Raw genomic sequence first — 25845 nt, 5'->3', positions numbered from 1 at the left:
TTGCAAGATTATTGCTTTATGTAAAAGTTCTATAAAACCAGGCTCACCTGTAAATAAAATGCCTACCACAGAAAGTCCCAGTTGGATGTTTTTTGCATCTCTGATGACAATGGTCCAATTTTATCTCTGCGTAACTTCACATAGCACAAGAGCCTGGTCTGAAGGCTTGAACACTATGAAGTAAATAAAAATGCCAGTTTGATAACTTTTTGAAGCATTAGACATATGAAGTTGACATTAAGCTGCTTTCCTTGGCAAAGGTACTTACTACATTGTACTGGAGATGTAATCCTCACAACCTCTTTTAGAGATGTTATTTTTTATATACCAATCTCTTCAGAGTCTTAGAGAACACATACAAAAACCTCAACTTTACTATAATTGCTGGTTACTCTAAAAACTGTCTTAAGTACTGTGTCCTGCCAGAAACACTGCATCACCCTTTTCTTTGACAAACTAAACACCAAGCTGAAAGAAAGGAAAGCCACGTTACCATCCACACAAGAACTGTACACAAGGCATAGTTAGAAAACGACGAAAAAGTTTTCAACTTTCAACACTGATCAAATCATAGGAATTGCCGAATTTAAACTCAACTAGTATTAACAACTTAATATATTATTGAAATACATATTACATAAAATTTTACAAGAACAAACCTGTATTATGTCTGTTTTAAGAAATTAATGTGTAATGCTCTCGAAAATGAAACTGTAGCACAAATAGCTCTGTGGATGAAACTTCTGCCTATTTAATCATTAAGACTGCCTGTAAATTTATTCCACGCAGATTCCCACGCAGAAGCCTGCATCAATCTGCACTTTCCTGGCAGCTGAGTAAAGCTGTGCTTCCTTGTCTCTAAACCTACAATTCTCAGAACACATTGCAACACACCCTCTTAATGTTAAGTAATCCTCAGCTACGAAAATTTTTACAAAGATAGATTCTTCAAAAGTTCTTGAACCTTTACTCAAAACTCCTTCCTCTACCCCTCCTCTCACCCCCACAATTCCTATTTTTATGGTATATGGTTGAAACAGTGAACTAGTTTCTATAATTCTACCAGTGCAACCTTGCAATAAAAACACTGGCAGAGAAAAAAGTAATAAATCAAAGAGGGAAAACAACTTAGAAAAGTATTTGTCATGCTGGAGCACATTTTAGGTCCATAGGTGATCCATGCAGGCAGCTAGAAGAACAGCACAAACCACCTTTTGGTAATTGTGAAAGAAACAAAGACAGTGATTAGAGATAAATTTAAATTGAAAAACACTCAACCAAAAAGCCTGAATTAAGAACATGCTGAGTGCCAGAGAGAACTCTGAGATACAGCATGTGTTACTAAGCTTTTTACGTTAGACAATTAAATGAAGCAATTAGATTTCAGAAAGTAGCCAATTATTTTAGGACTGAAACAAAGGCTGGAGGAAATACAGCTGCCTGTGTGTGGGGAATGGAGAAAAAGGAAAACAAAGCATTGCATTTGAAATATTCATGACAACCAATTTGTGTAAGAGGATTTTAATTAAAAGTCTAGAAAACTTCTTTTAACTCAGTAATGAAAATAATGCAATTTAAAAAAGAAACACCTTAATATGCAATATATAATTATTATCTTCAAACATCATAGGAAATGGCAAGCAAGTACTGAAAGGGACTGTGAAGGGACATGGAAAAATAATCCTCCAAAATGAAAATTCTCCTATGATGACACTTTTTACTCTCAACGTTTTGATGTGTTGTTTTCTCAAGTCTGTAAGAAAACAAGACTTTCAAGAGACCAAAAGGAAAAGGTTTTAGTAATTCCTTACAGGCAGATACTCTTGCAGAGTATCATAGAGAATTTGATAAAATGGGTAATTAAGTTGCTTGTCTTACGCATTCAAAGCTTTTAAGTGTGCGCTAACACTTCAGTGCCAGTATATACTTCACAGAACACCAAAACCTCTATCAATTTAACTTCTGAACGCATCCTCTGAAAGCCTGGACAGGTTTAGAATAAACTATAAGCTGTGTTTTTAATTAATTATAAAATGAATACAACGTCCTTACCACAGCAGAGGAAACAATTGGAAGGCACTAACTCACAGAAGGCTTTTCTCCCATGCATGTGCTGCACTGCGACTCAATTTTAGGCTCCTGAGGGCTGGCAGAGAAATTTTTTTTCTTACACTTCCCCGAGTGACAGCATTCAAATGCTACTCCTGCTAGGAAAACTATAGCCTTCTTAGCACTTCTGAGAAATTCAATGACAAAGCTTTTTGCCTTTTTTTTTTTTTTTTTTTTTGTAATGTTCCAAGAAGGACATTAGTAACATAACGCCTGCTTAGCACCACTGCTTGCTTTAAAAGCATCCTTAACATTTATCTTCTCCCAATTTGAGATCTCATCATAGACAGAAGTCCCATAATATAAAAAAACAGTCCCATTTCTTTTAAGGAAGTATTCTTTTAATGAAATGTGCACAAAATTATACAATATAAAACTTTAATTCAAGTTATAAAAATACTTTGAGTCCAAAATACTTGTGTTGAAATTAAAACATTGCTAACTGGATCACAACACAGTTCATTACAAATCATACCCTCTTCCCTTACCCCTCCCCCCAATAAAAAGTTTTTGTTCCCTTTGCTCCATTTTGTTCCATTTGCTTTTGTTCTCACATAATCAACTTTTTAATCACTAATAAAAACAGTTTTTAATTGGCCCTGAGGTACTGCACAGATTGATGCAGTCTAGGTCATTGCTTTCATACACAGCAAAACATCCACCATGTACAAATCCTTAAAGAAACAAGAGGTTTTTATCTTCTGAGGCAGAATACTTCTTGTAGCTGATGAGCGCTTGGCTACAACTAACAAGTTATTCCTACTGATTCTTAAAATATCCTGGTTATATGCAGTAGGCAGTATACTTCTTTTCATATTCCAGATAAATCTATCTTCTGTGAACCAGGAGACTTATTACAAGTGAATAAGAAAAACATGTTACTGGACAGATTGAACTTGGAACTGTTGCAGAGCTGTTTCACCACAAACATAACTCATCTTGCTAACTTGACTTCTACTCCACTCTACTCACAAAGATTGCTTAGAGGCACGATGGAAAAAAGTCTGAAGCAATCGTTTTCTTTAAGTACTGTAGAACAAAGACTGTATCTATTAAACAAAACCCTCCAAAACACTTGAGCTAGTCATTTAGCTGAAGTGCAGCGCTGTATCTCCTACTGGAAGTCTGGAACTGACAATCAATACTGACAAGCATTGGAGCCAGTACTTTGAGAACTGTACCTGCCCAAAAGGCAGACAAGTGGGAACTTCTGCATTACCCATTGCTCCTTTGCTTGGATACTATCACTGACATTTAGTATACTATGATTAGAAAAATACTTGTAAGAATCATTAAGGAAAAACCTTAATGAAAAGATAAGTTCATACTACAGCAGTTTCCATTAACTACAATCAAGTATTCAAGTGTCATCATCTAAACTAGAGGCACCAACTGCAACAAAAACTTGAAAATTATCAGTGTCACACCATTTATGCAGAGTAGTGGTATATTATATGCTGACACCTGGCCTTCACAGTAATGGCACCATGTAAAAGAACTTGAAAGGAGCTAAAAGTCACACAGGTACACAAAAAGAAGCCTCTTCAAGTATCTATTTATGTAGTTAGAAGGATGTTTGCAGTAACAATCAATCCTACTCATTCAAGCAATAATGATTTCAGAGGACTTTCCCCGCCTTGCAGAGGGGATAGTCCCCAGAGGCCTCTACAGCCCTGCATGTCTTGAAGCTTGTGCAATTTTTCCAGCCTTAGGTTCGGTGTGAAGGCCATTTTTTGAAGTCTGTTCCAAATTAAAACTGAAAGCTGAATCTGGTCTCGTTCATAAACCCTCCTTCCTCTGCAAGTTGCTTACAACCACATTCAAAAAATGTCAAGGAACAGGAATGAACTAAAAAATTGCAGAGGACTTGGAAGAGGTATTGGATCTGGAGCAACCTCTGAAGAGAACAAACTGTGGCGAAAGACAGCTGATCTTCACAGCATATCCCTAGAGAAAAGACTATACTATATATTTGCTCTTAGTAGGCCTTCACACCTCTCCACTCAAAAGAAACCAATTTGTTTTCAAGGGTTTTGTTACAGTACAAAATTTTGTTACCAAGAACACAGATAACTGCAGCTTACTTATGAGGTGAGCTGCAACTTCCAGCAGACATGACCAGACTCTGTGACGCAGGTTATGAAAGGATTCCTAGTAAAGAATCTTAAAACATTCACAGCAGTAAAAAGAGGCTGCTGTAAACATCTGTGAGACACAATTTCTTTGATAGTTTCAGAAGAACACTTCCTTCAGGATGATGAAGGCACTTGATAGAGACATTTGATTTCAACTAGTTCATTTTCAACCTAGGCACATTTTCTGCCAAGAAAAAGCCACCACAATAGTAAAGAGCCCTCTTGCACTGCAGTCTTGCACTGCAGACTGAGTTACAGTCATCTTAGTATCCCTTTTTGGAGAGCAAATGTATTCAACAAATTATGGAAGGTATTATCTTCTGCTACTCAAAAAGAAAACCCAGTACACACCTAAGGAGTCTACTCCTTTCACACTAGTTATACTAGGCCACAAAAAAACCTAAAAAATATCTAAGCTCCCCATTTTTTTTACAGTTTTTTACAGAAATTTTACAGCTGCCTCCAAAGTGTCCCACGGATATATTTCCAGAGAAAAGATATCTGAAAAGTACCTGCAGTAGAGCAAATCTTGTTTTCAGGTGAGCGATAGAACAAAAGCGTGAGAATTTCTACAAAATGGAGTTTAGGTCTTCTAAAAGTTAAAATCTCTTAAAGGAAGCATCAAACTACAAAGCATTACCTGAAAAGAATTTGGTTTTATGTTAATCTCCATCTGACCACAAATCAACCTATTAAGGCACATAAATTAATGGCAGAATAAGTAAGAGAACCAATGATATTGATCTTGGTTCAGAAGAGTAGAAGGCACTTTTACTTTTTTCATTCATAACTGTGGGACATGAAAGTGTTTTTATATTGATTTCACTTGGTTCCAGTGTTCAGTAGCAAGATCTTCTGTTCAACTCTGTCTGCCACCAAATTCATATTACAGTCCCGAAGAGCTTTTATTAAGTCAGTCACCTTTGCATCTTTTCCCTTCCATTTCTGCCACTCTCGAAGTGACTGAAACAACTGTTCACGCAAGTTAAATGGATTGGCTGCCACTATTCTGTCCATTTTTGCTTCAGAAAGGCCAAGTTTTCGCACCAGCATTTTCCAGTCTCTCCCGACATTTTCACATATGACTTCAATAGCTGCCTTCTGAAGACCTGAAATAGCAGAAAAGTATCAAGTTAGTGATGGATTTACTAAGAAATAGGAGAAAATTTTTACAAGTTGGTTTTTCTTTTTTAAGCAAAATGCTACCACTCTCGCTGCATCGCGCATACTGAAAGTCACACCACGTTCTGAAAAGCTGCTGGATATACTCGGAATCCCAAGTACCTAGCACGATTTCCAACCGACCGTTCAATAGAAAAAGGGAAAAAATTTCCAGCCCAGAAAGCTGTTTTGCAGCATAAGCCGCCTCACGGTACATTTCCAGGGTACAACGCAGTCCCCTGCAGCAGTTAGTAGCAGAAACACCCTTAGCAGCGGGCTCAGCTACAGGAGGCAACTGAGGGCAGCCGTGCTCCGTGTTTGCTCTAAGCATACCCACAGCTAGAGGATGCGTACAGATTTGCTGGGGAGGGAGGGGAGGAATTAAAAAAATAATCCACCTACGTTTTTCATGCACATCTGGTTCATCATCAGGAACATTAACTTCTCCTTCCTCTACGAACTGCTTTAGCTGTGAGACCAAATCTTCTCTTTTAATGCTCTTAAGCAAGGCTTCAAGAAACGCTACCTTGTCGCTTGTAATCAGCTGCTGCTCGAGAAGGATGGTGAAGAGCTCGCTGCCGCTTCGGACAGCCTCCAGCTTCCTTTTCCCAATTTTCCCCCGGCAGAGAAACTTCAGGGAAGAAAGCTCACTGTCCGACAAGCTCAAGGAGAAAGAGTGCAGCAGAGTAAAAAACGGATCCATGGTGCCCAGGCCTGACACCGCAACCACCACCAGGCCCGGGGCGGGACACAAGCCGCGCCGTAAAGGGCTGGCGGAGCCCCGTCCCCACCCTCCGGGGGCGGACTGAGGTCCTGTTTTCACACAGCGGCTTCCCGGGAGGCCAGAAAGAGCGGGGAGACCTGACCTGACCCGGCTCGGCCCGGCCCCGGCGCCGCCGCAATGGCGGAGCGCTGGCCCCTACCCGCCGCCCGCCACGGCCTTGCCCGGAAGTCACGTGACGAGGGCGGCAGCGGCGCCAAGGTTCCCGCCCGCCATAAGATGGCGGCGGCGCAGTTCTGTCACGGCCGGTCTCTCCGCTCGCCGCCGGTTAGCTTGGTGCTGGGAACCGTGCAGTGCTCAAAAGCCCTCCGAGGCGAAGGGGCTCGTTTTGTGATGCCGAGTAGAAAACGTGTGTCGGAGCCGAGCTCGGCACGGCCGCTCTAAGGCTGTGCAGGAGGAGCAGGGCCGGCTCCCGGCACCTCAGCCTTGGCCGAGCCCTAAGTTGAGGGAGCTGTAGGTTCCCCGTTTAATACAGAATTATTGGACTTCTTGTGAGCACCTGCACCTACAAGGGTTACTTTTTGTTTTGGTTTTTTTTTTTTGCGAAAGGGGAAAAGGAGAGATACAAGGACGTAAGGACTCGCTCGGCAAAGAGCAAGAAAGCCACATCGGAGCCCTGCTCCCAAAGAAACACTAGTGCCGAGGGGTTCCTCCATGGCGGCTGCCCAGGAAAACAGCCTCTGCCCTCTGTGCATGGCCTCGGCTGCCCCCGGAGATCCCCCCGCCTTCTCCTGGAAACACAGAGCTTGCAGCCTGGGCTTTGTTCTTCACAAAGATTAATTGTGACATAAAATAACTCCTGACATTTAAAAGGGAAGAAATAGGGCAAGTATTAAGTCCCTGTATTTTAAAGGCAATTTTTATACAAGGTGAAAGGTTGTGAACTTCTCTTAAATGGGAAGGTTCAAGTTCGTCCCATTGTTTTCTAGGTCCCCAAAGTTCAGAAAAATCATAATGTTTTTTCTCCACAGCACGTGTAGGTAGTTCAGAGATTTCCTTGTTCCTTCTGTGAACACTGGGATGTTGATTCACCAAGCTACCCCATTACTAAATTGTTTCCAGTACAGCCTTTAATTTATTATTGTTGCAACACACAAATAGACCTATGGTCCTTGTCATAAAAAGATTGCTGTCTCAGATAGATACACGCACTTAAGCGTTATCATCTTCCGCATCTCCTTCTCCAGTCTCACATTCCAACGTGAGGAACAACTCCTACTCCCAAAATATTTCTAAAGCTCCCACAGGCACAAGCCCTCCTTAGATAAAACCTCTAGATTTTCAGCATCCTGTTTCAGTCTGTTATGCAGAGCTAGGCTTACACATGATCAAGAAAACTAATACATGGAACTGGCTACACGCATGAAACCCATCTGTGCAGCCACAGCAGGGGGCACAACGATATAAGAAAATACGTATTTCATAGTGAATACAAGATGTGTTTCCCATATAATCCTCCCACGTTATATGAACATTGGGCAGCCTCGTCTCCTCCAGGTAAGCATTCCCTCACAATAATTTCCCTTGCTACAGCATTAGCAATGTTTTCTTTGATTTTTAACCAGATAATCCCAAAATTCACAATAAATTTGGGACTTCCATCAGCCTCCTTTCCCCTCCCCCGCCTTATGTTCCTCATCCAGGAAAGATGTCGGGGCATCTAATCTGACAACCTTAAAAAGTAGCTGACGTGCATATTACTCCCAGTCTCTCAGGTAAAATATTAAACCTGTTTAAAAGAGAGATTTTTGTTTAGTCCCTAAATGCTGCAAATTGGAGGGAATGAACCTGTTGCAGGGTCTCATGGTAAAGTAAACAGCGAGAGGAACTGGCACTAAGAATTTGAGCTGGGATGAGTTGTGCCTGAGTTGAGAGATGTATTTTCTTTCTGCAGGCCTGAACATACTTTAAACTGAAGGAAAGAACATTAATAAAAAGGGTAGTGTGATGCCAAGGAGAAATATATTTGCAGTGTGTGGATTAATTTAGAAAGCAGATGTAAGCCCTAGCAACATTACAAGTAGTATAAGATCCAGTTAAATAAAATCTCATTTTAATTTTGCCAAGGAAGATAACTCTACAAAATAGGAGGACCCAAATCACATGATGCATAGTTTGTGCCTGGTGATGGCAGCTGGCCGAATTCAGAGACAGGGCTACGTGATGAAAGTCTAAATCAGTGTAATTTATACCTTTATTCTCTATCCCTTGACATGCAATTGAAAGCAACAGCAACTGAGATTTTAATAGGTTCATAGGAATTTAGCGGCCAGATTCACCACTGATGTGCGAGGAGGCGTGAAAGCGATGCCATACGTTAGTGTAATTCTAAGGGAGTCTAAATTAGTAACAAACATGGAACTAAAAGATACAAATAATCATTTAATTAAGATATAAATCATTGCTTAAATGCTTTTAAACTCACTCTTAATGCCTGTCATAGTGATTTAGTAGTCCCTTTTATTATGTCTGAATCTGACCTATTAACTCTACTTTGACACATTCACAGATGAAAATAGCCAAGCAACTTGCTTTCCTCCAGTTATTTCCTTTGAAAGCAGTTCATGGGACTTTAGCAAAGAAAGTATTTGCCAAGGTCAACAGATCATAACCGCTCCACATCAGAATAAAACTTAATAGAAATGATTTATTAGACTAGCTCAGATTTCAGTGGTAAGTTTCTCAGAAATTTAAGTGCTATGAATGATCCAGTTCCTAACCAAATAATTTAGAGGTTTCTTGAGGCAAGACGATTCCTTGCAAAATACTGCAGAGGGAGCTCGAAGCCTGGGAGTGTTTCAACCTGAGCATTTCGACTTTATGGTCTTCGCTGGAGGAGCAGGGCAAAGAGAAAAAACCGGTTCATTTCTGCCGGGCCTTCAGTGAGGAGTTGCTCACCAGGACATTCAGGCAACAAACACCCATTTAGAGACTGTGGGCACGAAACGGCGAAGCCCGTGGCTGCCTTTTGCGAGGCCTGTGCGCCGTCACGTTACGTGAATAAACGTGGGGTGGCTGAAAGTTTGCTTGAGACGGTTCATGACTTATTAAACAGCTGCTTTAAAAAGCGGTATATTAATCCACGTGCCCTGAACAGTAAACGTTTTGGTAAAATGTATGTGGCTGTACTGAACCACAGGTGACTGAGATGAGTTTGCCTGGAAACTTTGGAAGATGCTTTGTGTTTTCCAGCCAAGGCAACCTATGTTTCTGGCTGGCCCGTCTTCTTTGCTCTAGCATCATACTCTGATCTGCTATGGGGCTGTGGAAATGTCTGACAGTTTCTGCAGGCGCTGCAATCTCTCTGATGTAATCTGATTTGCTATTAGCGCTCATTAACAAGTATACGAGTTGCTGAGTCCACCTTTGATGACTGTTTTCTCTATTACTGTCAAGCAACTTACTCTTGATATGACAAATAGCTTTCTGTAAATATTAATAGCTTGCCTCCTCTTTTCAGCCAGCCCCTTTTCTCTAACAAGGGATGTGCTTGCAGCCTGCTGTTGACACACTAGTACTAGTTTCAATCTAGTGATTTCAGATGCTGATTGCAACATAGCTACTCCAGCACAGTTCATGGCATGCTCAAATCAGAGATGGTAACGCAGATATTCAAAGAAACTCTACACCGGTAGAGTTTCTGGTGTTAATACGTATATTTTTCTTCTTTGCTTTTGTTCTGAGCTACATACCTACTGCTTGTACATACTTTGCTTACCTTCGATAAGTTTTAAAGCTTAAATTGCTGCTGTTAGTCAGTCCTGTTGCATGAGGTAAAGCTCTGCTCCCGGGTTTGTAAGGTGCAAAGATGTGCTTCTGTAGGACTTCCTGCATGGTTTTACAGAGCAGAGAGATGTGACTCAATGGATCAGGACTATATCTTGACAGACTTGATGGTGTAGTTGCTTTAAATAATATGTGGGATGAAGAGATAGTCAATATGTATCGTCAGAGGCAGGAGCTGGAATCAAGTCAAGGAGAGCTTGCTGGTCTGCTGCTGTTTCTTTACAAGCTGCTTAATGGTACTTATTAAATTGGCTGCGCTGATTGTCAAGGGGAAGGTAGAATTGCCAAAGGGGTATTTTTTTTCTTTTTTTAGCAAGGGGAAGGAAAAAGGGGAATATTCATACAGTGGAGGTGGCATCAAAATTCAAAGCATTCCGTTGTGATAAGAGAAATTTATATGCTGATGCACACCCTGCAGGTGGAAGGCACGGTGCTCTCAAAAGCCCCATAGCTGGGGGGGGGGTACTCTTGCTTTTTTGACGGAGTGATGAGAAACATGATGGGATACAGTTTCTAGTTGCCCGAGTCCATAGAAACCGGAGTATTTAGGAGGTACAGTGTTTTTAAATGAAGCGGCTTTGATAACTTTTGTAACTTATCAGTGAATTCAATCGCAAATAACCCAGGGTGAATTTAAAATTCTCATCCCTGACAGTTCTGAGACACAGGTTGGACAAACTTCTTGGCATAGACTAAATATATTTAATCCTGTCTCAGTGCTGAGAAATTGTTTCTCTTTTGAGGTCCAGTCAATTGTACACTTCTTTTATTATAAGTGTCATTCTCTCTCAAGGGAATTAGTAGCATCGCAGTTTTTCTTTGTTGTCTTCAAGATAAGAGCAGTATTAAAAAAATGCAAACCCCTCCCTGCTAGCTGAATTGGGCAATAACAGTTTTTTTGTTTGCATGCTTGCTTGCTTGCTTTTTTACTCCCACGGTGAATAAACTGATTTCCATAAAATTTCTTAATGTACTTATTCAATGCCTCTCATTTGTTGTTTGCAAAATCCTACAATGTACATTTTGAGAAAAGGCAAGGCAGTTTCTGCATTTTCTTTTTGAATGAATTGATCTGTCCATGTTTCTTTTGTCAGATATTACCTCTCTGTTGCTATAACATCTAGCATAGAAAGAAGTGCTCTAGTGAAGAAACTATTTGTGAAGAGACTTAGGATCCTAGGAGAAAACTGTCTGTGACAAAAAGGCCTATAAGAAATGTCAAATTATTGTGGGTTGAAAGAGAGAAAATTAGAAGCAGAGTGTGGGAAAAGTAAATAAGTATTGAAAAGAAAGTGAACTCCAGCATGAATAGGTTGTATAGAGATAAAAGATCTGGCCAAGTAACAACAACAACAAGCAATAAGTTGTTAACAGATGCTTGAACTTAATATTGAAACAGAAGAAGTGTTGATATAATTCTGTTGATATAGTTCTGTTGTGTTATTGTTGGCAGAAGAAGTTAGTTTAACTTTAGGGGCAGGGTAAATTATAGACTTTTGTTTATTTTCTCCCGCTAAAAACCTCTGACTTGGCCTTTTACCTATTTTTGTAGTGAATTTTCATCATACCATGTAAGTATGAAATAATTCAGACAAACATTTCACATGTCAATAAAGCTATGTGTATATATTAGACCAGCACATTTCATTCCTCTAAACCGTATTTATTACTTAAGCTCTGCAACATCAATTTTGCACTTGGAAAAACAGACGAACAGAGAAAACAGAAAATGAGGGTTGTCTGCACAGGAATGTCATTGTGAAATAAGCCAGGGAGGAAATAAAAAAACTCCCCAAATAGCAGTGAATTATCATTAGATCTCTTTTTGGGCCCTTTCTATTTCTATTCTATTTGGTCTCTGCTGGAACTAGACTAAGCTGACCTGTAGAGCACTGAAAGCGTCTGCTCTCTGATGGTTACCTTAGAACCGCCATGTGAGGCAGCTATTCTGAGCAATTTCCTCCTGAAGATAAACCTACAGCAGAATATGATACAGAGATGCCAAATCTCGGGTTAACTTATGCTGAGGCATGTCCACATACCTGTCTTCTGCAGTGCCGCACAAAGATACCGGTGTGGGTCTGAAGGTGAAATATCTCCCTGAGGGTGGTGAAGAGCCACTGAACTTAAGTCATTTGAGAGTCCAACACTCGCTCCGACCCATTGACTCTCAAACCCATACTGGGGACCCTGCCCCATTGCGCAGTGGTGGGCTCTGTGACTGGTTGAGAATGAACCAAACGAAGTTAAAATAGGAACGGCAAGTTGCTATTCATCCAGGGAAATAATCCAGTGATTCTGATTGCCAGACTTGAAAGCTAATACTAATTAATTTCTGAAGAGTATACACATTTGTTCTTTATTTTCCTGAGCTGCTGTATTGCCAGTTCCCAAATAAAAACATGAAAAAGTAAATACTTACCACATTAAGATTTATTTTCTTGGATAGAAAATAAACAGAGGTGTTTTTCTTTGATCTCCTTCTCTGCATTGGAAAATACAATATTCTGAGCAGCTATAAAAAAGGTTAGAGTAACTTAATTTTTTTTTGCAGAAAATGGATCAATTTTGCACTAGTTTGCACCACTTGGAAGTATTTCTTACAAGCATGCAAGTAGTCCTGTACCACAGGACTTCATTCTCCCACCTAAGGAAAGGGGGTTTTTCCCCTTTTCTTACTGATTACAGCAGTACTCAATTGTCTGCTACAGAGCATTGCAGTTGAAAAAGTAGCAGCAGGGATTTATTTTTTTTGTCTGTGAATATTCCAGCTCTAATCTCTTCTGCATTAACAGACCCTGCTTTGGACCTGGTCATTGTCACGAACGTGGTGTGAAAAATGTAACTTTTTTCGTAGCCATGTCTCTGCATCCAGCCCGCAGAATGGCCACTTCACAGACCAGAAAATATCTAAATGGGCCTCTAAATGTCTCCCAGAGTTCCTAAAATCTCACTTTAATAAATATAAATGAATGAGCCTGGCCACGCTTGCTTGATTTCTCAGTTAAACTCAGGTGTTGTGAGCTCACTACAGTGACTGGAGATAATGACAAACCAAGAGGGGGGGATACATTTCCTAAAAACAAGTATTACCTTAGATATCTGTGATTGGCAGTAGAATTACCCATTAGAGTAAAGATCAGTGGATATTTGTTCTTCCCTTCAAGAATGTGCCAATACATTATTTTCCGTCTGAGTCATTATCTCACCATCCTTGAAGTTGGAAGGTGTAAGTTTTTTTTCAAATCCGATTAGCAAGGGAGTGCCTTGTCTGCTCAAACACAGTACAGTTATTATCCAGAGCGCTCATTTCCTTTTAAAACGTGAATAGTTTTATGCAACCATTAAGTGACACAGGATATGACTAGGTTAGTTACTCATAGGGATTTAGATACAATAAATAAGAAAGTAAATCTGGTTTCGTCATCCCCCTCCCTTGATTCTTGCGGCGGGGGGGAAGTACTATTTTCTGCTCTCTAAAGAAACACTTTAATTTGAGCTAGTCTGCAGCATTGTAGTCAGAACCAGATACAAGTTAGTCTTAAGCCACAATTTGGAGTTCGTCTTCATACACAAACATAATGGAAACTTGTTGCATTTATTCCCTGAGATGAAAAGTCTATGAAGGAGCGTGACTTACTGAGAGAAGCATGGATTAATATAATACAATATATAGCATTTATATATTTTCCTTTCAGTCTGTAAACTTTAGAAGAAGTAAGGAAGTTATACACACCCCAGCTTTGTCTGCCTTCCCTCAAAAAATTCACGTACTGCATTTTCTTTTTTCTTGAGCTGCTCTTGTTCAGATATACAACTGAAATTAAATGACTTGCAACCTAAGATCAGAGCCAAGCTCACCCTCTCTTGTTTCTCAAATATACACATAAACATACAGCTTTGCTGTTATTCACCAATTTTGGAGTGAGGCTTTTTAAAGCAGAAGTAGCCTGTATTACATCTTTGCCAAGTACCTGAACCTGGAAGTGATTAACTGTTATTTCTTATCCACGAGAAGACCCAGAGATGATTACCAGCTTAGCTCTACAGCTCTTTTTGGTCAGAGCTAAAAGACAAGCATCATAAAGATGCGGAGAAATTTGGATTCAGAAGTAAAACTAAAAAAAGACAGAAGTGAAGAGGTTTAGCAGAATTTCAGAACTGACTGTCCGTTCTACTTCTTTAGCTCTTTGAAGCCAGGAAGAAGATGTAGCTGAAATTCATGTTAATTTACTCTCAGGACTTTCACTGTTCCTTCCCTGCTCCCAACTCCCTCCCACTCCCAACAGTGCCTGAGTAGAGTAAAATACCTAAATAACCCTAGGAGTGTGGCCCAGAATCCACCAGATTGCAGAGCCGTTTCGTTACGCACACCGTCTCTTGCTGACCTGAGAGGTCATGCAGTAAACCTGGAGTAGTCTAGCCTGCTAAAATTTATTACTTTCCCACTTAATGGTTAATCACTTATAATTACCTACCTTCTCTACCTACAGATGTATTTTGAAGATTAATACATTAAGAAATGTGAGCTGCTCATCTAATTACATGCTCCTACCAGGACAGATGGGAATTCCATGCTCGTGAGCACTGTGCCACGATGATGCAACGCTGCTGTCTCGGTTCAAAGCAGGCAGCACAGGCAGATCGGCCACTTACTTACCTGCACATCGCCTTTGGGGCTTGAGAGACTTACCTGCTACAGAACCAAAGGGCTTGTACCAACTGGGACCCAACTTCAATGTCGGGAGCTGTGTGAAAGTTTATAAATCGTTCTGGTCAATGTTAAAAATAAGTGTGTTCCTACAGGAACTGTTTATTTTTGATTGCCGAGGATCATGGTATTATGTGTGATTCAGCACATCAGTGGAGAAGGCATAGTCACCAGGCCCTCACTGATGCTGGAGAGGTCTTCTCTTTCTTACTCTGTTATCATCCATTTCCTTCCAAAGGACCAAAGCCTTCCAGCTTTCATCTGAACACAAGACCAACAGTATTGCACTGCTTGGCAGGATGAGATTGCACATCGCAACAAAAACATTGGCAAAGGCTACCTGATAACCTACTTACAAGACGGCCTCATCTTAGGAAGCGATTCTTTTTCCAGAAAAGCAACTTCTGTGGCTGATCTGCCAGCTAACTTGGATCTGAGAACATCAGCCTTTTCTTCCTCCCTTCCCTATCGGCACCTTTTCCCTAGCCTCCATCTCTCATATTTCAACTAGAGAAGATGGGAACTCTTTTTTCATTTAGAAGTAAAAACAGGGAATAACCTTTTCTTCTGCTCTAAGAAAGATTGCTTAACTACCTGCATTTAACTCTTGCTCTGAAAAACGGACTTTGTTAGGCTTTTAAGCTTGTTCAGCACAAGCACTCTGCTAAATATTTTGTGTTTTGATTCTTTTTCTCATGAGCATCGGGGTAGATACATTTCCATTTTGGCATGAATTTTCTCACACAGGCGGTACTAAGCAAGGTGAAAGCTATGACCTCAAAACTTTCAAACTTGTGTAACTAAGTCCACATGACTCTGTCATGCCTTTCATTTTCTGAGCCTTTACCTTGTGGAAGCTAGCACAACAGTGTGCACAACTCTTTTCTGCTCACACAACTCATCTGCATCAATATATTTTGGCTTTAGCTGACACTCTGCGTTATAAAAGTACCGTACAGTAAGTGCCACGAATTTTTATTGTAAGTGGAACCAATCATTCAATAAGCAATGCTCAGTCTCATGCAAAGTGTGCTGCAGTCAAAGGGAATCAAAGGAAATATTTTCTTTGGCTTCAGGTGGCCTCGAATCAGGCAGCATGCATGGTATTAATAATTGAGGAAATATATCAAGGAAATATATTATATATTCCTTATAATTAAGGAAAGAGCTTAAAATTAAAAAGAAGCCACATTAATAGTTAGCTGCTTCTTCAGAAAGGCCTGTTGGGTAAAAAAAGAAGGAAGTTAAAAAAAGAACTTTGGTTTTTCTCTGCTGTACTAAAAATGGCATATTGTGTTTGGTCATGGAATAAATAGTACTCAAATGTGCAAAGAATTGAACCAGAGTTTGAATGGAATCCATATAAATTTTAAGACGCGGTTTCTTCAGGGGCAAAAGGAAAAAGAGTTGTTTACTCTGAAGACTTCCTAGGAAAATATAAATGGACTGAAGGGATCTACAAAACGTCAGGAGAGTTCAGACTCCTGAGGTAACAAGATGAAAAGTAAACTCTTTTATTATTGCTTATTGGAAATCACAACAGCCAAAAAGATCATTAACCGCTCAGGACCAGAGAGCACTGAGGATTTAAAAATAGAAATGTGTCTGTGCCTTGACTTGAGACTTATTCACCCTTAAGTTATTTAAGACTGCAAAATATTTGTAAGACAGTATCTTAGAAACACAATGACATGGAAATTCAGAAGATTCAGACTCGGACTGTCAACACAATAGGGTGGGTATGATTTCCTCCTCAGATACACCGACTGAAGTTGTGTCTTTGCCACAAACTGGGTAGCAAAAAGCAAACAGCATGTTTTAGTAATGGTTCAAAAATGGTCTACACAGCCAGTTCCAGCTGTAGTCTTTCCTACTATTGTCTGCATTTGCTCTTGGACCAAGTACACCAGTATAATGATTTTCCTGTTTAATACATTGATACAATGGGTTTTGGCTTTTTTTTTTTCCTTTGATCAAAGCAAAATGGGGTTTTGTACTTACAATTTTGTGGCAGAAGCATGCCAAAACCAGGTTGGATGCACGTCGTGGAGATAGTCAAATCAATACAGAATTCAGCTGTATTTGTATGAACACAAGTATTGCTATCTTTCATCAAACCTGGCCCATATGGTAGCTGTGAGTCACATCCGGGTATTTTCAGTTATTTCTTGGTCACTTCCAGATCCCCACTTCTCTGTATCAACTTTCTTTTTTTTCCCCTCTTCCAGTGAATCTTTACTAGCATAATCCTGCCTCAGATTTGCTATTGGTAAAAACAAAACTTTTTTCTACTTACATCACAGATATGAAAAAACTTTCATGAAAAGTACCACAAGTGCAGCACAAACCTTTTTCTGGAAGGCATTAACTTCTATCTAATGAGCTCCTATCTACTATTTTGTCTTTAAGAAATGACAAAACCAAACCAGTTACCAACGAGGCAGTGATTTACCTGCTTCTGGTTTTCATATCCATTATCTCAGAACAGAATTCCCACCTTCTAACTAAATTTCATTAGTTAGAGCATTAATATTTTCTGGTTAGAAAGGGAGAATTGGCGTGAAGGCTCATGCTTTGCCTTCTCACTGAACAGGTAAATGGGAGGAGGAGAAAAAATTGGAAACGGCAAGTCAGGTTCTGAGCCCAGCTTTGCTTGCACAGGTCCCACAAGGCAATAAAAATGGGATGTACACAGTGTAGCGTTTCTGCTTCCTCAGCTAATTCCCTTCAGAGCTGCATTGAGCAAGACACAGTCCAACAAATCCCCGAGTTTCATTCCTTTAGTTTTACCATTTCATTTTTTTCTTAATAATGAAAACATTTTTCAATTTAAATGAACAAACCAAATAGCATTCTTCCTCGTTACGAGCCCATTTCAAATGTCTTAGTGAAGGCTCTTACACGTTACGTTCTGCTAAATGCCAAAGACTAAAATCAGAAGAAAATTAAAGCTCCCAGGCTAAGATCCATCACTTGATATTCAAAGTCTATGGTGCAGCTGTCTACGTCTGCGCTAGAAGGCAAACATCCCTTTGTGCTCTCGGAGACAGATGCATCTTAGGTGGGATTCGCTTAATCTCAAAGTGGGTATCTAAAGCAGCTGAACACAAGATTTACCTTTGACATTGTTAGGAAGATGTCTATAAATGAAGTAGTCAATACCTGCAAGCAAATCTCAGTTTTGGCCTCTGCTGTCTGAGTACACAAGGAGCACTGGAAAGGGCATCGCAGATCCAGTTTTAGGCAAACTGTAACACAAATTATTGTATTTCTCAAATCTAACAGTACTCGTAGTTGCACACTCAGAGCACAAGGAGGATTGGGAACAGACCCTGTCCCACAGGAGAAACTCTTGCATATTTAAGTTTATTTCAAATAAGTGTTCAGAGAAAAAAAAAACCAAACTAAAACAGATTTAGTATATATTTGCTTTTCTTAAAAAATGATTCCATGAAAGAGTTTTATAGTTATCTAAGTAGTAATACAGTTTTTATATACAAAATTCCATTTCAAACAATTTACTGTACAAAAGAAAGTATAAGCAACTGTTACTATTTCATGATTTCAGCAAATAATGAAAAATTCTCATAAGTATGTGTTCAGGATATAGTTCTACCATTTACAGGAATGTCAGTATTAAGGTGGGAATACTTTCGGATAAGTATTTACAGATGAAATTCCCTTCGAGGAAGTTCCCCTAAGATTTCTCTTCAGAATAGGCAGTTCACGTTTGACTTTCTTCTGGATCTTTTGGGCTACCAAGGAATGAGAGGAAGAACACTTTTTCAACACAATGTATGGACACAATTCTGCTTGATTTATTCCCACTCACAGTCCTATTGCAGTCAGCGGGCCTGATCTGGTAAACACTTATTACCAGGCATAATGCTTATTGCGTGAATAAATCAGGCAGGATTTGGCCCTACAGTAGTAAGCTATCATAAGTTACAAATTCTAAAAATAGTGACATTCCTGCAAGTCAAAATACAACAGAAACAATAGTTAACAAAATATAAGCCCTTTATTAATAAAAATCTTTGGTTGGATCAATATTTTAAATAAGCTTCAAGAATATTTGGTTAATACCATTTTCTTTCCTCCACATAATTTCTTTTCTGGTACCTTCTTTGGAGAGACTACAGAAAAATATCAAGTTTATCACATACTTTAAAACAAATAAATATATCAAAAGCTAAATATGGCATATTTTTTAAGTTCTAGCATTAATCTTTAAATTAGTTTGGCAAAGAAAAAAGAAAAGGAAAAAAGAAATAACTAACTTCTCTTGAAAACAGTCTTTTGACGCTTGGTTTTGTAACAAACCATACAGTAGTTAGACTTTAAAGAAATCTTTCATTTTTATTTTATTTTTCAGTTTTATATTTGTAATGTAAGTGCCATGGACAAGACAAAGCAATAAAAGAAATGAGGTTAATTGCACCAATATTATTTGGAAGTGCAGTTTATCGTTTGACAAAGCAAAACTAAAATGTACTATGCTTAAAAAGAGTTGTACTGATGGGATTTAGCTAGGCATCGTAAGTAAGGATTTTAGACTTATACTTTAAGGAAGCTCCTTGTACAAAAGATAGAGTATTTTAAGACAAAAGAAAAGTCCTGTAACTAACTGAAGGTCTGGTCCTGTAGCCCCAGTGCAGGCAAAACTTCCACTGAAGACAGTAAGTGGGACATGTTTTGGATTTACTCCTCCAGCACAGCCTCTGGGAAATGCCATTCAACAGCAGAAAGTCTGCAGGGACAACTGGCTGTGAAAAAACGGGTGCAGACTCCTTTCTCCTGCAGAGGATCGAGGGCTACAGAGAAAAACCTGGCTGAGAAAGGCATGTGCTAAAACAACAGGAAAAAGGGAATTTCCTCAGCAACAACAGTGTCTGAGTACTAGGCAGGGCAGTGTGAGTCAACTGGAGCTCTACGTGTGCTCGTTAATTCAGGGCATTTAACGAAATGCTCTGTGATCATCCACCTGCTGGGAGGATCTCTGAAATGGAGCTGCCGCTGCCTGGCCATGAGCAAGGAGCCGCTGGGGCACTGCTCAAACACACCTGATGCACCCTGGGGCACTGAGGTAGCTTCATCCACATCAGTCGTACATCGGTAAAAAAAGAACTTTTCCAGATTCACTTTTCTGATGTTTCTGAAGAGAGCAGTGCCCCGGTGAAGGTCTCGGGTACACGGCAGATTGCCACGAGCGCCCCACGCACCTGCGTGACTCTAAAGCTCGGCGGGAGCTCTGCTTGTTTCAGCCCTGCAGGTTCCAACAGAGATGTCTGCCAGCAGAGCTAAACCCTATATCTTGGAAAGCAAGTCAGTCCGGTAGGCTTTACGTGGTTTCTCTCCTGCCAAAAGGAACACCAGGGCACACTCTAAAGCTGATTTTGCATATACGTTATCTAGTTACCCCATGGACCTTCAAGCCTGGGGTTCCCAAAGTATTTTAAATTAGTAGTATTACTATTACTTAAAATTTACCTTTATTTAGTTAGTTAATTAATAGGCTAAGGTCAAATTCTCAGAGAATATCTCTATCAAGACATACCAAGTACCTGCATTTATCAATGCACACCAACGTCAACAGTGTTATCAATGAAATATAAAAATTCCCTGCATTACTGCTTGTGCAAAAGAAAAAACAACAACATTATCAGAAATAGAATGTGGTCCTCCATATTTGTAAGAAGAGCATTTCTCACAAAGATGGGAGCGAAATGGCAGCACATCCTTCAACATGCACCAGGTTGTCCATTAATCGAGTCCTGCCCTTTACGCGATGGCTTGTGTATCAGTGGAATGCCCCGACATACTCAACTCCCTCCTCTTCTATACATCAAGAGGATATGAATGGCAGGAGGACAAGCTCCCGCTGTGGCTCCTGGAGAGTCTGGGGCTGTGATTGTTACAGTTTTCACCTTTTTTCTTGTCCTTGTCTTTCCAGGTTTCTAGCATTTGCAGCTTCCCTTGCTCTTCTCTCATGAAGACCTCCACCATGAGAACTTTCTCTTTATGAATCTGCTGACTAATGTCCTTGGGAATGTCTGGGATAATCCAGTCAACAAAGTCACTCATAAACATGACCAAGTTCTGAAAATGAAATTGTGAGAAAATGTCAGCAAGGTCAAATGAAAGGATGACTGTAGGGGAAGGGGCCATTTTTGGTGTACTTGGGAAGGAAGAATGAAGAAAGGACAGTATTTGAGTTGGGTTCAACTGCATGTCACAAGCCTAGTACTGAGCCAAATTCACCTCAACTTCTTGTTGGTGCTAGAAGTAGAGAAAAATGGCAGACACAGATCTCTATGATTTCTGTACAAATACTGTCACAGCCACGTAGAAATCCAAAGGAAATATTGTCATTGATAAATGGCTTACGAGTTTTACATCAGAAAGGCAGAAGCAAGTAACAAGAGGTAAAATGATGAAAGTTAGTGAAATAGATTCCAATGAAATGCTTCTGATTTAAAAATAAGGTCTTTCACAGAAAGATACATATTTTGTCCAAAAAAAAAAAAGGAATAAAAGTTTTGAAACAAGTTGTTTAGATAAGGCAGACTTAAAACACTTGTGTCACAATAACCAGCACCACTGCTGTGATCAAATAATGTCATTTAGTGAAAAATGACAAGATTTTGCCTTCTTGTTCAGATGCGAGTAAAACTCTAACTGGGAAAATTTTGGAAATTTCATTTCTTGGCTAGGTCTAGAAATGATTCTGGATGAAATTTATGCTGCTTTAGTGAATTCGTTGATGTCCTACTGGAGAAATTGGTGGGACCCAATTAGTATCAGCCTTGTGCTTTGCTGCTCACTAAGGTCTTTAAGTTGCTTCTGTGTCAGTTCAGGGAATCCCTGGGGATGAATTTTTCCACTGAGGATATATCTGTGCCTGGGTGGGTGGGAGAAAGAGGGTGAATGAGGACGGGCAAATTTCTTTGCTTTTCCATGAAACAGCTGAGAAAGAAGATATTTTCTTTGGCCTAATAACTTATTTCCAAAGGTGGCTTCCCTTATGTAGCTGAAGAAATACAATAACTCTTTTTCTTTCTCATATAAAAAGTGCCTGCAGTAGAACCTACCTGGAAAACTATCACAAATGCTAATCTTGCTGCTAGGACAGCCCAGAAATCCTTTGAAATGTCATACTTGTTTTCAGACCAGGGGGGTTCTCGATAATCTTTGTATCTGCAAAACAAGACTCAGTAAATCAGTGATGTCATTCACAAATTTTAGCACCAGGAGGAATTAATACCAAAGAGCCAAACAGTAAATCGAACCATCTAAAAGCAAGTTCACTCATTACAGCATTATGCTGTATTAACGTCTCAGAAACAAGACACAAGACAAGCCTCCCACAGCCTTCAAGTTTTACTCAAAATTAAAAGTCTTCAATCTTAATACCCTCTGATTAGTACAAATAATATAAATTCTGCATAAAGACAGAGTAAACTACACAGCTCAAATAATTTATTTTAAGATAGGTAAAAAAAAAAAACCCAACATATATTTTTCAGACTAATTTTAAAGACAAAAATACTGATCTCAGATCCATAGAGTGTGTTATGCTATGTGGTGTTCTCCTTGTTCATGATTAGCAAAAGATCACAGCTAAATTTTGCCATATAGAGAGAAGGTGAGAATTTTGCCTTAGCTATGGCTTACAGAAAAATCTATGACCTAATCAACAATAACTTGTTAGAAATAGGACCAAGAAAAATATATTAAATTTAAAACCACAACTTCCTTCAATATTTTGAAAGAATTAGGGCTCCATATTTTCAAATGATTTAAAAGTCCCTGGGTTATGGAAGAAATGATGGGATGGGAAGAAGAAAGAGGCTGTGACTTGAAAGCAAATTAACCTGGCATTTTTGTACTGGGCCATGACACTAACACTTCCGTTCTGTATGTTCTGTGCTAAAAACCTGTTTGCCAACCTCGTTTATCCTGAGCCCAAAGATCACCAGAAGGAAACCAGGAGAAAGTAAAAGCAAGCAAAGCTAATACATATGCAATTTTGGTTGTTTTTTTCTTTCATCTCAGGGTGACTTTTCTGTTTAGCAGCCATTTCAGCAGATTAATGTGCACTATTCAAATTTATAAAGAATATAAATTAAAAAATAATGCAATTATAAAGGTGGGGTTTTTTCCTGGCCAGTTTGTGTAATTTTTTAGTATATGTATACCAAAGTCATCTTTCTTTCTTTTTCTCCCCTGGTATGCCTCTTCCCTCCTTGTTCTCCTCTTCCTTTTCTTACCCCATTGTCCCCCTTTCGGTTTTGCTGATCTAAGTGCTTTCACTGTTGTATTTGGCTTTGGTCTCCAATCCTAAGCATTAAAACATTTGTTTTGAAGACGATGCATATCTAAGGAAGCCTAGGCAAAGCATGCATTTCACCACTGACCTAGATTGCTTCATAAGCTGAAATATGCAACAATAATTTTCCTTTAAAAATGAAAAGAATATGTAGAAATTGTTGCAGGCATGCAGATTTCCTGTACGACGACAATTTAAGTAGGTCTTAAGTTCCAGTGCAGATAAGGATGCTATAACTCTCATCAGGAATCGGTATAGAAACCGGACAAAAGAGAGAGGTGTACTGTGAAGTCATGGTCATTATATCAATAGCATGTGATACAACAACATGACATCAGAGTAACATCACTTTGTTCCCTTAAAGCATCATTGTGCTGTTTATCATTATTTATCTCCTTTCCTGAGAAAGGGAATACATAATAATAAAAATCTTTGCACGGACAAACACTGAATTTAACAACGCTAATCTCTATTTCCCAAAATAAGCAATACTACATATTCAGGTTTTGCGGTTGCTTAATAGGTAAGCCAAGACGTTCAAGGCAATGGATCCATCTGATAGAAAAGGCTACCAAGGTGCTAAAAAAGTATTGAAAATACAAGGGCATGTAAAACTTTGTCCCATTCTTAGTCAGCTGTGAAGATACTTAAAGGTAGTTATCACTCAAGAGAGTACCTGCATATCTGAACCTCGTAGCCAAGATCCATGGGGTCGTTTGGAGCTGTTCCTGCTTGAAAATCGCTGACATTAAAAGAAGATAGTGTATGGTTCACGAAGCCATGCATGGTGCCATTCTCACTGTACATATACAGGTACACGAGGCGTGGAATGAAGTCGGATGTGAATGAGATCACAAATGCCTAAGCCATAAGAGTAAAGAGTGAGCGCAATATTCAGGCAGTGGTTAAGTTAATAATATCCTCACGTATGTCTCACCCAAACAATTCACACAACTCAGGGATGGCTTCAGAAAACAAGGGGGGACGCTGCAGCCCACGGGGCCCTAAAAATGGAGTATTCACTGCTGCAACAAGGCAGTATTTACTGCTTACTCTTCCGAGTTGCAGAATATTAGATGGAGTAGTTCCACGCCGACTGAGATTTCTACGTGGATAACAACTTGAACTCCCCAGAGAATGAAGCAGCCGTACCCCCCAGCACCACAGGAAAGCAAAACACGGTGCTGCTTCCCTGCGCCCCAATCACAGCTTGTCCCTGATGCATTGTATAAGGTTGAGTTGATGGATTTCCAAGTATTCTTCTGTTCTGCAAACAACTGACAGTGAATTGACTCTTTAAATTCTCATTGCATTGCAAAAGGCCATTAATTGAATGGTTTTTTTAACGCCATCAAGATAAAAGGATGAGCAGACCGAGCCAAGTTTTATTTTTATGGTCACAAAAATTGCTTTTTATTTGGTTATTTAAAAAGGTTTTCTAAAAACATCATACACAAAATGCAGGACAGCCAATTCGGCTGAGTTCTTTATAACTTTAGCCTTTCTCATTTATCATTATTATGAAACATTCTCACTGGCATAAATCTCATGTACATGTGGAACAAACACAGTACAAAATGTTTTACTTATTTTATGATAAAAGGGGTAGCACATAGATCAAAGAGGGAAAAATAACACTGGATAATGATGAAGAGAGACTACATGGAAGAAAAGAGAAAAAAATAGAGAAATTACTTCCAAAGGAAAAGAGGAGAAATGGTAAAGACCAATTAAGGCAGCATACCAAATAACCAAAAGAATGGTTTGACCATAGCACAACAGACACCTGTGGGCAAAGTGAAGGGATCTCCAGTCTGGATAATGGCAAAAAACCTGAGAGGGCCCATGGACACGTGGCCGTAAGCCCTACATGGCCCCTGCTTTGCTGCATTGCAAACATGTTTTCAGCTTGTCACTCAGGGTTTTTTTTCATCTTTCCCCAGGTGGGGTGCAATGAAGATCATCATTGTGGATGTCTATTCATATAGAATATTAGATAAGTACATAAATGAACATATTAAGGGGTGCTAAAATTTTCTAAGGGCTGGGATGTTCACTGTTGAAGTAAACAAAAATATTTTCATGGATTTTCAGAGCTATCTGAGTGAGAGCAATGCAGTTCGAGGCCAGATTTTCAATGGAGGGACACTGTGCTCTGATGAGCTGAGCTAATTCACACCTAGTTGACTACTGGACCCTAAACAGATTTTAGCATTGAAATTAAAAAGTACATCATGTTAGTGATAGTATTTCAAAAGAGCAAAAGTAAGCAGCTGTGGTCTTATTTGTTTAAAGGGCAAAACTGTTTTATGAAAACATTCTGGAAAAAAGCTGCAATGATTACTTACTATTTTATATTATTGCTTCTACTATCACAACTTTAAAATAAACACTGCATCTGATTATCTTAATATTTCAGAAAATTTCTAAATCATATACTTTCACTTGATTTTAAGGGATTTATGCTGAAATAAAACTAATGGAGCAGAATGGAAAAGCCAGCCTATTGAATTCAAATTTTATTCATGCCGAATTACTTACATTTATTATGACAGCAAGCTTTCCAATACCTCTGAGGATATTATACCAGATTCCTAAGGAAGAAGACCAACACGTAAATTGAGGTTCCGGTCACTAAAATTAAATCAATTACATTTTTAGTTAAGTGTTAGGAGTACTTAAGACTCTGCCAAACTAGTTATATTTTAAATAAAAAATGAACAAATTATAAAAGATTAATTTAATGGCCTGTAAGCAAAGGGAGCCCAACTCTGTCTTCCACAGCTATGTTTAGGCACCTATTTTTTTGAGGTTTTAAGCTAAAAGCTTCTTT

The 25845-nt window shown here is 39.3% G+C and overlaps 2 protein-coding genes across 4 annotated transcripts in view; both read right to left on the bottom strand.

Annotated features, from left to right (window-relative positions):
- Window positions 1-2324: 2324 nt before the first annotated feature.
- Window positions 2325-6339, bottom strand: FADD (Fas associated via death domain). Its single transcript, XM_052811386.1, has 2 exons — window positions 5808-6339; window positions 2325-5353 (listed from the first exon to the last, which is right to left on the bottom strand). The coding sequence occupies exons 1-2, from the start codon at window positions 6106-6108 to the stop codon at window positions 5067-5069; spliced, it is 588 nt and encodes a 195-aa protein (XP_052667346.1). The 5' UTR covers window positions 6109-6339; the 3' UTR covers window positions 2325-5066.
- Window positions 6340-18685: 12346 nt separating this feature from the next.
- ANO1 (anoctamin 1) overlaps window positions 18686-25845 on the bottom strand; it is an 82418-nt gene continuing 75258 nt past the window's right edge. For all 3 annotated transcript variants that reach the window (XM_052811413.1, XM_052811412.1, XM_052811414.1), the window contains 4 exons: window positions 25554-25606; window positions 23689-23873; window positions 21775-21880; window positions 18686-20782 (listed from right to left, as the gene is read on the bottom strand). In XM_052811413.1, coding sequence (XP_052667373.1) covers window positions 20522-20782; window positions 21775-21880; window positions 23689-23873; window positions 25554-25606 — 605 coding nt within the window. In that variant the 3' untranslated portion in view covers window positions 18686-20521. The remainder of the gene's footprint in view (window positions 20783-21774; window positions 21881-23688; window positions 23874-25553; window positions 25607-25845) is intronic.

The sequence above is a fragment of the Harpia harpyja genome, chromosome 16 (genome assembly GCF_026419915.1).
Source record: "Harpia harpyja isolate bHarHar1 chromosome 16, bHarHar1 primary haplotype, whole genome shotgun sequence".
Classification (NCBI taxonomy): Eukaryota; Metazoa; Chordata; class Aves; order Accipitriformes; family Accipitridae; genus Harpia; species Harpia harpyja.
Note: the sequence above shows the minus strand (reverse complement) of the source record. Positions and strands in the feature narration are given on the sequence as shown.

Excerpts from the sequence above, each read along its gene's own strand:
- FADD (XM_052811386.1), bottom strand. The coding sequence starts at position 6,108 with ATGGATCCGTTTTTTACTCTGCTGCACTCTTTCTCCTTGAGCTTGTCG. Across the intron at positions 5,354-5,807 it reads ACCAGATGTGCATGAAAAAC|GTCTTCAGAAGGCAGCTATT; the intron begins GTAGGTGGATTA and ends CTGCTATTTCAG.